Source organism: Harpia harpyja, chromosome 3 (genome assembly GCF_026419915.1).
Source record: "Harpia harpyja isolate bHarHar1 chromosome 3, bHarHar1 primary haplotype, whole genome shotgun sequence".
Taxonomy (NCBI): Eukaryota; Metazoa; Chordata; class Aves; order Accipitriformes; family Accipitridae; genus Harpia; species Harpia harpyja.
Genome location: NC_068942.1, coordinates 31,014,297 through 31,029,138, shown reverse-complemented (window position 1 = coordinate 31,029,138; position 14,842 = coordinate 31,014,297). Strand labels below are relative to the sequence as shown.

General features: G+C 42.0%; 1 protein-coding gene across 1 annotated transcript in view; it reads right to left on the bottom strand.

The window, feature by feature from the left end:
- The window catches only part of EYS (eyes shut homolog), a 1,008,942-nt gene that overhangs the window by 2,742 nt on the left and 991,358 nt on the right, over nucleotides 1–14,842 (bottom strand). Inside the window, exon 48 of the mRNA XM_052781811.1 lies at nucleotides 9,588–9,749. Within this exon, the coding sequence (XP_052637771.1) occupies nucleotides 9,588–9,749 (162 nt within the window). The remainder of the gene's footprint in view (nucleotides 1–9,587; nucleotides 9,750–14,842) is intronic.

Sequence of the window (14,842 nt, the reverse complement as noted above, 5' to 3'; positions counted from 1 at the left end):
AAAGAATCAAGTTTTGGCCAAGTTACAGATTCCAGAATACTCTAAATAATTTCCATATGCTGAATCAATAAATTGATCGATTTGTCAGTTTAATGCACTGAAGGTTTGTCTGCACCAAACATACTCTGCTTTCCCTGAAGCTGCTTTTTGCAGTGGGGGTGGTTTGCGTTTAATAATCGGACAGCTGGAGAACAGAGAGATACATGAGCTTTTTATTGACTTGTTCTTCTGGAGGCCTCCATGACTGGAAGTATTAGGAAGGAGTTCCCTTTTGTACTACCAGTGTGTCTGGCCTTACAGGCAGTGTAAAAGGAGAGAGAGTGCCCCTTCGAACTGCACTTACTTACAAACATGAAGAAGAAAAGCTGGGGAAGGTTAGGAACCGGGAGCTGGCAGGAAAGTGTGTAAGGGCAGAGATAGAGTCTAATAGGGAAGGGTGGCAGGGAGGCAGAAGAGAACAGCAGAAGAGCCTGCAAGTGAAAGTCACATTTTCAAACTTTTTGATGTTTGCCTGTGCAATTTAACTTCTTTTTATTGCTTTTGGAAATAGGAGGCATAAGGGTGTTGGGTTTTTTTAAGTAAGTTCATCAATTAAATTAATAAATATGTTTGTTAAATTTGCATGTAAGCTTTCTCTCCTAGTAGTTACCCATAAAACTTAAGTTTTATGTAGTATTTTACTAAGGAAGAAATACTTTTAAATTTGGAAAGTACAATTTCCTTAAAGATTCAGCACTTTTAAGGGTGGACCTGTTAGTAGAATGACGAAGTTTGCTTTCTTGGGGGGTTTAATTTTTGAGTATTTCTAATCCTTGAATTACATTGCCTTTACTAAAGTTAAAAATGAATGGCTTAATTTACTGGAGGGGCTTGTGAAAGTTACTAAAATTACACCTCTCTTTTCAGCAATTGTTCAGGTTCCCATTCAGGCAGGGTGCAGATGGTTCAGTTGAATTAGTGGCTGTAGAGCACATGCTTCGTGCCTCACCTTCCCTGCCCCAGACACCCGTGGGAAGAACGAGAAGGCAGCTCTTCCTTCTTTCAACTCCATTCCAGCGATGGCAGAGCACTTCTAGCTTGCTAGTTCTAGTTGTGCTGATCTGTTTTACTTCCTTGTGTTTAGTGTTCTTTTGAATACCTTGTCTGTTTCTGTTTTTTGCAGGAAATGACTATCATTCTCTTCACTTGTGGTTTCTCTTGCTCAGTGAAGCTTGCTAAATTTTTCAGTGCATCGTTGGAATGCACTCATCCTGCTTGTTTGTTTGAGCAGTGTATGTAACCTGCTTGTCTGTTTCTTTCATCAGGACCTCAATTCTAGGGTAAGAACGGAGCATCAGAAAAGGCTCCTGAACTACCTCCTTGGCAGCCTTCAGTCCCCTCTCCTACCCAGACATGCAGATTTGCGTAAGGACAGGAGCGCTCATTCTTTGCAGTCTAGGAAGAAGGAAAACATCTGACCAGGGTTGCTTGCTCATCTGCCTTGTAATCAAGAGCTGGAGAAGCTGGAAGTTCTCCCAGACTTCCTGGCCTGCAGGGAAGTTTTCTGGTAGCTTTGCACATTTGACAATGATCTGAGGTGACATTAGAGAATAGTGCTTCAGCAATGTCCAGGAAAAAGTGGACATGGTTTCAGCAGTTAGTCATTGTGTTTCCGACTCGAGCCTAACGATGTCCGTTGCTAAGGTACTTGCAGTCAGTTTTGGAGTCTTATTTAGTCTTATTACAAGAGCAAATCTGTGTTACTGCATCTGCTACCTACAGTGTAATGAGAGGTTATGGCTGAGTACTCTGGATTATGTTCTAGCACAAATTTGAGACCTCTCTTCAAACTGGAGTAACTTCCTTTTCTGCTAGTTGTGAACCAAAAGAATTAAACTTTCCAATTTCAACTCTCCCCGAGGCTCTGAAGGCACTTTCTTACTCCCTTGGTTAGACCCTCTCTTCACGGATGACTTACCATTTTAGTCTTTGGCAAAAACAGAAGAGTGTGGAGATAAATTTTATGATGTGGACACTGATCCCAGGGTTCAGCTCAGTATTTCTCCATGAAGTTTATCAAACCATAGGTAGTAGGGGACAACTGGCTGAAAACATTTTAGGAGTTTAATGTAAAGTGCTGTGTGCTCAGTGTCCATGAAACTGCCTCTCGAAGTGAAGGCAAATTATGGGGGCTTGTCTTTGTTCCTCTTCACTTCAGCAAGCAGTGACATTTTCAGCAAGGGACCTCAATCCGTCCTGTCCCCGAGGAATGAGTTGCACAGCTGAAGCCTGTGCAGGCCCATGCCATCGCAGGAACTGCATCACCATTTTAAACAAATGGCATTCTTGCCACTCAGTTTCTCCTCTCGGCAGTCTCAGTATGGGAGACCATGAAGCAAGGTGGTTTCCACTGTTTCAGTTTGAGCATTACCCAAACCTGTCCCATATGACCCTAACTGGGGCCAAAGACCTTTCTGAGGAGGTTTGCTTTTGTTAAGCGTGAAGGAGATGACATCCTCAGTTTTTCCAGGACTAGAACATAGCTGGTCCCTACTTTCTAGAAAATACAGCCTACACACAGGACACACAACTTCGCTTCCAGCTTTTCAGATTAGCATCTTGTCTAATATGGACTATTTGTCCCCATCAGTAGTGTCACCAAAAAAGCAGAGAGACTCCTGAGGTAGGCAGTCACAGTTGTTCTTCTGTTGTGCACACAAGTCTTTGCCCAACCTGTTGGATGGTGTGCAAGGAACTGTAAGGTAATCTCTATCAATTAGGTTGAATCTTCTTTAGATCCAGGCTATTGTAGCTTAGCTGTGGCTTGAAACTGCAACATGTCAAGACCCTGGATGTTGAACAAAATCTTCAATGGTTACAGCATTCAGTTCTGTTCTGATGCACCTTCCTGCCCCTCTCATTTTCCCTGTTTCAGTAAAATAAAGAGGGTTGTTTTTTTTTTATAGCCCCAATGCTAAAAGATCATTTCCTTGTCTTCTCAGGGGAAGGGGATTTTGTAGCAGATGTTGCCTTAAGGAAGGAACTGTTCTGGAGTTAAAATAGCACTTTTACTTGCAAACCCTAGTTCAGGGTTTTCACCAGATGGCTGAAGGTCAAAGTTGCTTCACCTCAGGGTGGACGTCTCTATTCCACTGTAGAAGCCAGCACTCCTAAAGAGGTATCAATTTTTCTTCATCACTTTAATTCTCAGGTTTTCATGATGTGCACAAGTCTCACCTGCTCCCATATCAGATGTCAGCATTCCCAGAAGCCAAGTCAACTTTATGTATGTCCTGAGCAGTCAGTTCCTAAAACTGGGAGTTAATGAGAAGTCTCCTAAAAGTACATCTGACTACTACTGTGAGAGCTAGATTATCCATGATGATATCTGCTTATATGACTTCTTATGATGAAATCTGAATGCATCACAAAAGTTTTCAGCTTGCTACTACTCTAAGTATGTAAGTCTGTAAGCAAGTTGGTTACAGTCAGACAGTCAAGTTTTAAATTCTCCCAAATGGTGACAATGCTCTTCCATGTTCAGCCTTTATCTAGACATGCAGATGTGTCTGTATATCCCCGTCTTGAGAAGGGATCATGCTTAAGCAGTATCAGGTTGCCATGTTTTTATGGTACCACAGGCAATTCATCTACATCGTAATGTGTCAAAACTTTGTACAGTTGGAAACGCATGCTAGAAATGCTGCACTCTATTTTGAGATGTCCTCTTCATGCCAGAAGCATTACCATGCGTAACAAATGCAATAGTGTTAAATTTACACAGCTGTGTTGGGCAAAGAGCTCTGCAGTTACTGCCTTCGCTACCAAATCTGCTTAATGCTGACACATTTCCTAGGAGGACTGAATACAATGTCGGAGGATCTTAGGCTGACAGAGCATGGGCAGGGAAGGTGTCCTGGATGGTATTTTTAACATTTCTCTTTCAGGGTCTCTTCCCCACAGTGACTCGAAGTCTACCCTTGTGCTCTGTGTGTATGCGTAAGGCAAAGCCTTTATTACCTGTTAAGAGTACCTGAATTTATTCCTACGCTTCACTGCAAATTACCAGTAAGAAGGATTTCCCACTAGTTTTTAAGGCCAGAGGAGCTTCCAGAATATCCTTTTAAGTAACTTCGGAAGCAGTGGACTAGTCAGTGGCATTCACCTTTTTGATGCCGTTGTCATGTCCCCAGTGATACAGAGATGCAATTCTCTCTAAAGGCTTGAAACTCACCGATGAGCTCCTGGACTACCGAAGGTCTGGATTCCTTTACAAAGACTCGTAAGACATCTGATGCTTGTCCTGTCACTCACCCTGTGTTACTAAGCAGAAGCCTCCATGCTATGCTGGGGACAGAGGCTTGGATGAGCGCAGTGCTTCAGCAGCTTCAGCAGGGTATGTCTCTCAAGAGCTCTAGGCAGTGGTTTCCTGGTTACAGAACATCTATAGTCTTGGTTCTTTCAGCCATTTTGGAGCCCTGAGATGGCATCTCTGGACGTGTGTTTGCTGGCCTCAGTCTATGCCTTCTGCTGCTTTTACCTCACCTGCCCGTCCTCTAGCTCAAGGCCAAAATGCCAGTTTCTAGCATTGTGATATCGGGTAGCATTCCTCGCCCCATCCTTCCACCTTCTTTTTCAGAAACCTTTATGGCTAATTGGCACCATCTTGGTGACAGAGTGAACATTTGAGCCTTCTATTCTCATAAGCAGTAACATTCACAGGAATCATTCCCAGTTAATGAAACTTCTTACCATAGAGTTGGTTTCCATCAACTTCACTCTAAGTTGACCCTTTTAAGCCACCATAATAAAGTTCCTGTGTCTCCAACAGCATTATTGCCTCTGGTCAGTGTGATGCATCCTGTATCACCGTAGCTCCAGACGTATCATTGCTCACTGCCTTTTCCTGCCTTGCTGAACTCAGTTCACATTGCTTTCATTCTTCCTTTTTTTATCATCCTGTTCTTCACGGTTTTCCTTTCACCCTGCTATCCTGTATGATTTTCCGGGGACCCAAATCATGTCCTCTTACGCTGTGACCCTTCATGTATTCTTCCAGGAGCGGAACTTTTCTTGTCTAGTAGGGGTTGAAATAGCCAAGTCAGCCTGCAGCTGCATGGCTGTACTCTGTGGCCCAGGAAGGTGACGCGCTGCCGTGCCCACATGAGAGGGGACCGCGCTGACCAGGAGCTGTCCTGCACGTCTCCTGAGCATTTCCAGGAGCCAGAATAAGGCCCAGGGCCAAGGAAAGAAAGCAAAAGCAAAGCAGAAGAGGGAGGGCTATGAACGGGTAGAACAAGGCAGCAAAGGACCGAGAGAAGAGATGAGCCTTATTCCCACCCTTCTGCAGCCTCTGCCGCTAACTGCTAGCCTGTAATATGTCAGCGTGGTCGAAGTTGTTCTCAGCTTAATTGCTATCTTTTGTTGCCTTCCTTGTCTTTAGGGGTCTGTTAACCTCGCCTCTGTCTTTGCCACGGTCTGAGTGCGTGCGCACAGTTAGGTATCAGTCAGCCGACAGGTTATAGCGGCTCACTGCAGCTGCGGCAACTTGATCTTTTACCTAGTGATGACTAATGCACACTTACAGGAGCTACCCATGGGGATGCTTTCATGGATTATTACAAAATGATTCTACTCCATGTATGGAGCCGCATCTCACAGCTAATGCAGGACTGAGAACAGGTATCAAGCCACGCCTGTAAATCTCTCAAACCATGTAAGAAATCACTGTGGCAATAGGTAGATTCCAGCTTCCACTTGGAGCACCATCCCAGAGCAGAAGGGCATAGCTCGGATCCAGAACAACCCCGCAGCCAGAGTGATGCTCATGCAGCTAGAAAGGGTGAGCGACTATCTATCTGTAGGTTAGACCATTCAGCCTCACCTTTCAGAAATGCTGCTTTCCTTGGTGAAGAAACTTTTTCTGCTTCCTTTAGTCACCGCTGTCACCCTGGCATATTTTGGCAGCTAGAAGGAGCCACCTTCCTTGAGCAACTTCAATTTGCCAGCCTCAGTTTTGGTTTGCTTGCCAGTGGCAAACGGGTAGCAATGACACTTCGTGGGGAACAGATTTCAGGTCAATGGGGATGTCTGTTCTGTCACACAGATTGCTGGCAGTTCTGCTTCCTACACTGCTAATTTAGTCCATACAAATGATCCCCAAACTAGTAACAAAGCAGAAACAATGCTCCTGTCAGCTAAGGAAACATGACTGCCAAGAGAGAAGACTTAGCCACTCTCAGTTTCTGTTCTAAAAGTGGGTGGATATTCAATTTGTTTTTGATTAGGAAAATACCACTCCTCCCTTGTGGTATTCTAGAAATTCTGAGTATTTCCAAAAGATTTTAGCCCCATTCCATGATTCAGTTTTCACCATAAACAATGTCTTAGAAAACCATGCAGACATCACGCACCTGTACCGGCTATCTCTTATTTTCATGCTTTAGGCCTTTAAACTGAAATGCCTTAAATATCAGGAGTTAAAGTTTTGAGGTTTTTCAGACAAGTAGGTAACATAATCCAGTTAAAGAGAGACAGAGCACTGGTGTTGCAAATGTTGAGTATTAGATTTAGTGTGAGTCATCCCATGCTGTTTATTAACCTGACTTCCTTCTTAGTCACCCAGCGTAACTGTTCTTTCTCATCTCATCAGGGAGCAAACCTTTCTATCACCCTGGCCTGAACTCTGGAATAGCACAGACAGTCTACAGCATATTGCACCTTCATGAACAAATGCAAAGCTTCAGTAATGCTATGACTCAACAAAAAAATAATGCTCCTGACTGCCTTTTACCCAGAGTGCCAAGGCCTTCAAGCATATAGAGCAGTCGCCATGTAAATGGACTGAATTCTACGTTGTTCAAGCAGTTGATGGGCATCCAGCAAACCCAGCCTGAATTAAAGGCTATGTATTCAATGAGGCTCCCACACTTACGCTGGTAGAAATAGGATACACTGCGCTTGAGAAAAAGTGGGCTGGCCTTCTACCGACACTCTGCTGAACTCCACAGGAAAGCTGTGTTATTTGCAGAGACCTCACTCAGAAGCAGTGCATACAGCTGCCTGCATCTCCCACATTTTTACCTCCTTGGCATAAAACAAGTAAACAAAGACGGGGGAAAAAAGTCCCCTTGTCATTCTATCTGTGAGCTTCCAAACTAAAATACGCATACACAGCTCACTTGTTGGGGGGGGGGTTCAGCTTATTAATAATATAGCTAGCCACATAAATTTTGCCAAACTTTGGAAATTATTTTCTTAGGGCCTGCAGAAATCAATACTACCAGACTTAAGTCCTGATACACATTCAGAAACAGCTGACAAAGCAAGAAAACCGATGACTGACAGAATTACAGGAAATTCTGCTAACAGATAAAGATTCATAGGATGTTTTCCATTTTATGCTAATTTGCCAGGTGTTTAGATGTGTGTACTGAAGTAATCAGATTGTTAGAGGAGTGGAGGCTGGAACCAGCATATCAGCTTTCGAGTAAGGAGACCAGCCACCTACCCACCCTTTCTAGAAATGCATGTAATGGTCTTTGAAAAGATCAAAGCAAGAAGGGAACGTTTCAACGGAAGTCTCATGTTTATTTCTTCACCTACTAAAGATTTTTCTTTTTCATGATGGGAGGATTATTTGGCGGGGCATGCCCCTGAAGGGAAAGTCCCAGTGTAGTATTTACATAGGTGACAAGCCAAGCCAATGTGTAACTGTGCCACTCAGTATCACTGCTAAATTAGCTGCATAGTCAGAACTCATTTCTTTTAAAAAAACCAGCATTGCCTAGTGGGAATTAAAAAGAAATTTTAGAAAAAAAAATCCTGTGATTTCAGCAATCAATTTATTAAATCTTACATAACTGTGTAGAAGAAAAGGCTTTATATAAAGTGCTTTCTAAATTAATCCCCAACAGAAAGCTCTCTCACATCTGCTGGCTGCTAAGAATACTTCTGAGTCTTTCATCAGTCTAATTCTGTCTGGACTTGAGAGGATTATATGAAGGCAAATATAAAGAGTCAGACGATTAGCTTTTCCTAAATCTTTCAAAACTCCAGGACAGTGAAAATGGATGTAGGAAATTTGTAAAGAAATTAAATTACTCTATAGGAGATGGTTATTATTTTTAAATGAAATTGATACGATTCTAGAAAGTGATTTAAGGAAAATATTCCTTCCTGTGCAAACTAAACGTTCATGAATGGCAACAGAATGAGGGCATGCTCGTGCTAAACCACTCCTGGCCCAGGTTAAACAGACTTAGCACTCTCTTTGATGCTTCCAAAGAGATACTTAATTTCTTTATATGCTAGCTGCTTCCATGACCTCTGACTGTTCTTTTGAGAGAGATCCTTTTTTCTCTTCTATTTTTCATGGCCCATGTAATGCTTTAGTTTATACAGAACTATTCACTGAGAATCTCAGAATTTGGCCTGTAAGTGATAGAATTATAAAAGATTCATTGTAGAAGACAGAGTTCGTTCTTTGCAAATAAATGTATTTGTATTACAGATGTTCCATATATTTTTCTCTGAAACTGCTTCTCCGTATGTGGTTGTAATGAGAACAAGGCAAACAGGAGGTGCCAGCAGTGTATGATGTATTATCAGTCTTAGCGAATAGCAGCCTGTTAAAACATCTGTGTACAGAATAAGAAGGTGGTAAATTGGGCATATGTGTGTTTATATGCATGTGTGGCTGAGTATGTTTATTGAAATGTCTCAAAGCTTTAGGCTTTGAACAAAGGAATGTAAAAATACACGAGAAATAGTTAAGTGCTTTTTTTGTCATACAAAGGCCCATTTTTGCATAACGTACTACTTAATACAAGTGGAAAATTTGCCCTAAGATCATGTTATGAATGATATGTAATGCTTCTGTTTAAAAATGTGCAAGACACCATGTAAATGCAATATAAAGATGAAGTATGTTAATGAAGTAATTACAAAAAATTTACACCTTAAAGACTAAATTTTAAAATGTATTTACACTGGTTGGCAAATTATGTTTTCTCGCCATGAAGTTTTAAGAATGTTAACTCAGTAAAGTTTAAAATACTTTTATAAATACTAGAAATGTTTTATTTAGATTCGTTTTTCACTCTGCATATCTGGCAAATGCAGAACTTGTACGTTTTGCATGCTGCACCAGCAAGCTTTTCAGCATTATATAATAAAAAGTTAAACTTCTGATGAACCTCATTAGCTCTCTCATAGTCTGTTCACTTACTTTCACTTAACTTGCTTGATCAGTTTTTATACTGCTTCATTTTTGGTCATTTTAAAACCCTGGGCCAAACCCTCCGACTGTAGCTGCACTGAACCTGTGGGAGCAGTATCAGTAGAAGTCTGTTAAAAGCTGGCTACAGTTACTTTTCAGGGGAAAATGGTTTCCTGAACCACTTCATTAAATACTAGTTGGCTTTGGACTAATCCAAAATTTTGTTACGTATGTTTTTTTTTATGAACTTGATTATTCACAGTTCAAAACCCAGTCACCATGGACAATGAGTTACAGAGACTGAATGCCTCAATCACTTCAATGTGCTGCCTTTCGTTTTCAAAGAAGTACCTGGGTGTATGATACTGGCAAGCTGGAATATCCTTACCTGACTGAGTACCCAAATGCTGTGCAGTGTAAAACAGGATACCGTCTGGAGATAGAGGCTGAAACTGCAGTTTGATATGGGTCTTATGCCGGATATAAAAGGGTGCAAATGACATCCATGATGATTCATTACTTCTGAAAGACGGATCACTAATGGAAATAGCTGAAAAACACAAGAAGAAATGTCTTGTGAAAGATATTTTGAGAGGACTGCATTATGGCACCAGTTGTCTACAGTTATTTTGTATAGTTCATAAATGCTATACATAATACTTCCAATTCTTCCCTTTCCAAAGACTAAAAATAACCTAGGTACAGAATAAAATGTAGATAATAGCAAATCATTGCCATTTTGTCTTCTGTGTGCCTTATTTTCATGAACACTCAAGCCCGTAGTTGTAATGCAAAATGAATGCGATCTTGTTAGTGTTCATTTTCAAATAAACGTAGGTGTAAATTTTACATTGTTTAAAAACTCAAATGCAAAATACTTTTGCAGGGGTCAGAATAAACATTTATTTTTTCACGATACAGATGAAAACCTTAGTGGAGGAATTTTAATGAACTGCTTTGTGTGTTACAAGAATGTACATTTTAAGTGGAATGTGTTCATTAATTGCTGCTGAAATTTCTTTTTAGGATAGTCATACTGAGATGCATGATAATTCAAATTGTCCTATCTTATACTGAAATGGAGCACTTCCACACAATTACAGTGAAGATACGGTGTACACTTTTGAGCTATACACAACTTCATCATTCTGTCCTACCACTTCTCTCAGTCCTGATTGTTCATATACCCCTAAGAAATCGGGCTGGTTAAACTTCCTTCAGCCAACTGATAAATGATTATACTTTTCTATGCTGTTTATGTCGCCTGAAACTGTTTCCAGTTTTTATCACTATAACGACATTACGTATTTGAGATATAATTATGTTAGTTAGCTAATTAATTGTTGTGTGGTTGTTTGCTTGCTGTATTTGTGGGTTCAGTGGAGTAAGTCAAGCTATTTAGATGTGCAGGGTACATTTAGACTTGTGTGCGATAAGCCCTTTTTACTACTTAGTTAAGAGCAGTACTAAATGCCTGAACTGTAAGAGCTGCCGCCCTCACTTTTCACCATTTTCCTGCTGAACCCATGCTGTTTCTCTTCTAAGAGAGAACATCTGTCTTCATTTTGGTGCTCCCAGTTTTGGAGTTTTACCGTAACTTGCTGTCAGTCAAATATACCTTCAAGATGTCCTCGTAGTGCATTCCTAGGCGACCTTACGCTATCTTTCCGCACTCCGGTTTTCTGCACGGTGTCTGCTTGTGAATCCCCTTGCCATCCAGTTGCCCCTTGTATTGCCTGTCGCAGACGGGCCGTCGTTATTAGGTTGGTACGCAGTCACGTGCTGCAAGATTTTGTCGTGTCTCTGTTTGCCACACCACCTCTCTCAGGATAGGATTCCAGGCGTTCCTGGCGGGCCGTGTCCAGCGGACAGATGCGCCGCTGTACAGGACCCAGATCTCGCCCCTCTTATCAGCGTAATGACTCAAGGATGCCTCTTGAACGGGTCGTAACAATCCAGCTGGCCTTTCTGTTCGCTCCCCCCACTAGATTACAGTTAATACTCCTGAGGAAGGTGCATGGGTTTATCCTCACAAATTCTCAGTAAGTCTAAAAGTAAGTTTTAATCTCTGGAATATCAATTATAATGGATTTATGAAATGCTCGAATGATCAGAATCAGGCTTTTGATGAGCTGTCATTCAACCTATGTATATATTCTCATGCAAACACATTACATTAAGAAATCGCTCCCATCCTAAGCATCGTAATAGCTGTTACGATATCAAGGCTAGGCAGTGTCTGTAGTAACATATTACATGATGTCAGAAATGTGAAGTTCCTGGCATCTATACTTCAGAGCTGACAGAAATAAAAACAGTTTTAAAGAGTACCAATTACTCTGGAAGATAAATAGTAATAAAACTTGCTAAACAGATTAGGTGATGTTATTTATATCACTAAAACTTATAAACACTATCAGGTACAAAAGACAAAATAATACTTAATAATTTTCATATGGATTTTTAGGTGCTTGTATTTTTTTTGGTAGGTAAGAGGCAACATTCTCCATTAGTAGTTAAAGGTGTAATCCCTATACTAATGTCTTCATATTTAAAAATCAATCAGAAATAATGATTCATTTTGTATATAGACATTTTTGCTTTATGCATCATTTGGAAGCCAGTCTTCTCTTAGCAGATTTTTGCACAGCGAGACTTACATATGGAAGCACTGTGCCACAGCGGTCAATCTTATATTAAAACATACTGCTGCTTAAAAGGTCATACCAGGTGCAGTGTACAATGAGGCATCTGAAAGTCTTCATGTCAGATTCAGTTTCACTTTGTCAATGCAGTGAATTCTTTACTGCTTGTGAAGGAAGCATGGACAATGACTAGCGTGAAAGCAAAATGTTCAGCTGCAGCAGGACTGAAATGCTACATTGCTTATCATTGGAAGGTATATGAAAGGAAGATTGCTATGATAAAAAGCCTTGGAGCAGACAGAGAACAAGGATGAAAAAAGGTGATTTTATAGTATCACTCAGAGAATGAATCAAATCCATGGCTTTACATTGCAAACAGAGTATTAAAAAATAACACCCACATCTTCAGCAGCAGATGTCACAACGCTTTAGAAAGGAGGTATTATCCTGATTTGTAGATATAAAATAAAATACTCTATTTAATATACTTCATTCTGAAACTTCCAAGATGCAAATATTTTATTCCCATTTTGCTAAAAAAGTGGTTTTATTCCCAGTAAATAAATCTTAACAAATGTCAGAATGCAACATCTTTTGCCACAATGCAGCAGGACTAACTACAGGAAGTACTAGAATGACTTCTAATTTGCTTGTAAATTATCTGTAGATCCTGTAAGTACTGATTATATGCACGGAAAAAATCTGACTTGACAGGTACATGGAAATGTGCACCCATATCTCAGAACAGAATGCTTTAACTCTACTGCAGTGCACAGAGATAATTGGTATAAAATTTCATTTTTGCAAAATTGCATCTATAGGTAGGCAAACTTTTAAGGTGAAGAGTAAGACAATTTAAGCTTTTCAATTCGCTTTTATGGCAGGTATATGCAAAACTAACACGTCACGTCAAACGCTGAGGTACTTTACTGCTGTTTTCTTGGCAACAAACTTTTTTTTTTTCCACCCAAGACAAGAAGCTCAGCTAAACTTGCAGAAGACAGTTCCTGTGTTACATATGCTTACTCCAGGGAAACTCTTTGCTAAAACAAATGAGGTGAAGGGATGCCTTTGCCAATCCCATAAGCTAAATTTGTAGGACTTGTGCTGTGTAACTACTACATTACTCACTAGGGCGCTTGGCACTGTGTGGTGCATTGTAAGCACAACAGGCATTTAAGCAAACATTTCTGTTCTGTATCTATCTGGTTAATGACTCACTTTTCTAAGCTGACTAGTAGTATCTGATGAAGCTATACATTTCTAAATGATACCAAGATAAACTCTAAATCCCTTTTGACCAGTTAGAGCTACGGGAACACAAAGTTCCTGCAAGTACTATTGCTGAAGTGTGCTTTTCTTTCCCTCTACCATGCATTAATACCTTTCAGGTTCCTTCTGCTATCCTCACTTGATCAGTCCTGTAATGCTCACATCCTATTCAACTGTTGTTATGAACAAAGCTTTCTAGGTTATTCTTGCAGCTCAGTTCCCACCACTGAAGTGGAACTGCTTGTACACATCCCAGTCTACATTTTGACATTACATTTTGATAGTTTCTTCAAGCAGCTTGTTGCCTCAAAACTTTCAGCAAGCCCACTTTGCTGTCAGCACGTCAAGGAAACTCGCAATGGAAAAGTAAAACAGTCAACGTGAAAAAACTGAGCTCAAACTGCAGGATGGAAGCACACAGGCTGTGGAAGCAGGGATGGGCTACCCAGCAGGAATGCCCGAGTTGAACAGGGATGGAGTTAGGAGGCAAAACTCAGCAGGGGTTGAAACTGGCAAGGGGTGTGAAGGAAACAAGCAGGGCTTCCAACAAGAAGGCTAAGGAAAAGGTGAGGCCACTCCTCAAAGGAGTGGGGACCTACTTACAAAGGACATGGAAAAAGCCAAAATACTCAAAGCCTTATTATTTGGCTCGTTTTTCACTTGGTAGAGCCTGATCAAGCCTCCCAAGTCCCGGAGCCTGGTAGCAGCCTCACCTCACTTGGAAACTGTCACGGAGCAAAACCTCCTTGACACAGTAGCCAAGCACAAAAAGGACAAGACGGTGACAAGGTCAAACTTCTGCGAGGCGATGGGTGGCTCAGCGCCATGCCGAGAGCACCGAGTTTTGTTTGCCTCGAGTTTGACAACACCGCTGACAGTCCTTCATAGCAATCGTATGGCCAAATTGGCAAAAACGGGTTTGGATGGACGGGTCGGTCTGTGATGCTAACAGCTGCATCAGTTTGCTTTTCTTCTCTCCAATCCTCTAAATACATCAAACAAGGTTTTTTGTAGGACACTGTCACTTATCTACCGCCCTGACCGCACGGCACAATTTTCTCTCGGTATTTGTCCCGTTTTGGTGCTGTCAGAAGCCAGGGTTGCTGTCGGGGAGCGGGAGCCGGGGATACGACATGGCCCGGCGCGAGGCGAGCAGGGCAGGTCCGGGGCGAGCGGCCAGGTCAGCCCCGGAGGCCGGACCACCAGGCAGCCCCACCGCCTCGGGGCGGCGATGAGCCCGCCGGCCGGTCGGTGGGTCCGAGCCCAGGTCCGGGTCGAGGCTCGGAGGGGATGCTGCTCCTGCCGGGGCTCCTCCGCAAAGCCGAGGGGAGACCAGACAGCGGCCCCGTCGCTCGGCCGGCGCCGGGAGCCAGCAGGGAAGCCCCCGGGAAGCCGCGGGAGGATGCGCGCGGGGCCCTGGCACTTACGGCCCAACTCGGACAGTTCATCGGCGATAAACACCCGCCCGAGAGCTTTAAACTCCACGGGTGGAAAGTGTTGGTGGTTTCAGTCCCTCACGGAGAGCGAGCGAGCAGCTCCACCAGTTGCTTTTTTTTAATTTCGGAAAACAATGACAAATACGTCTGTATGGAAAGCTGCATCTTAAGATGGAATTTGCTTAAGGCTGTAGCTCAAAGATTACCGATGTTGTGTGGGCATTTTTTTTCTTTTCTCTGTGTAAATATTTGGAAAAACTGAAAAAAAAAATTAATTTCACCTTATCTAA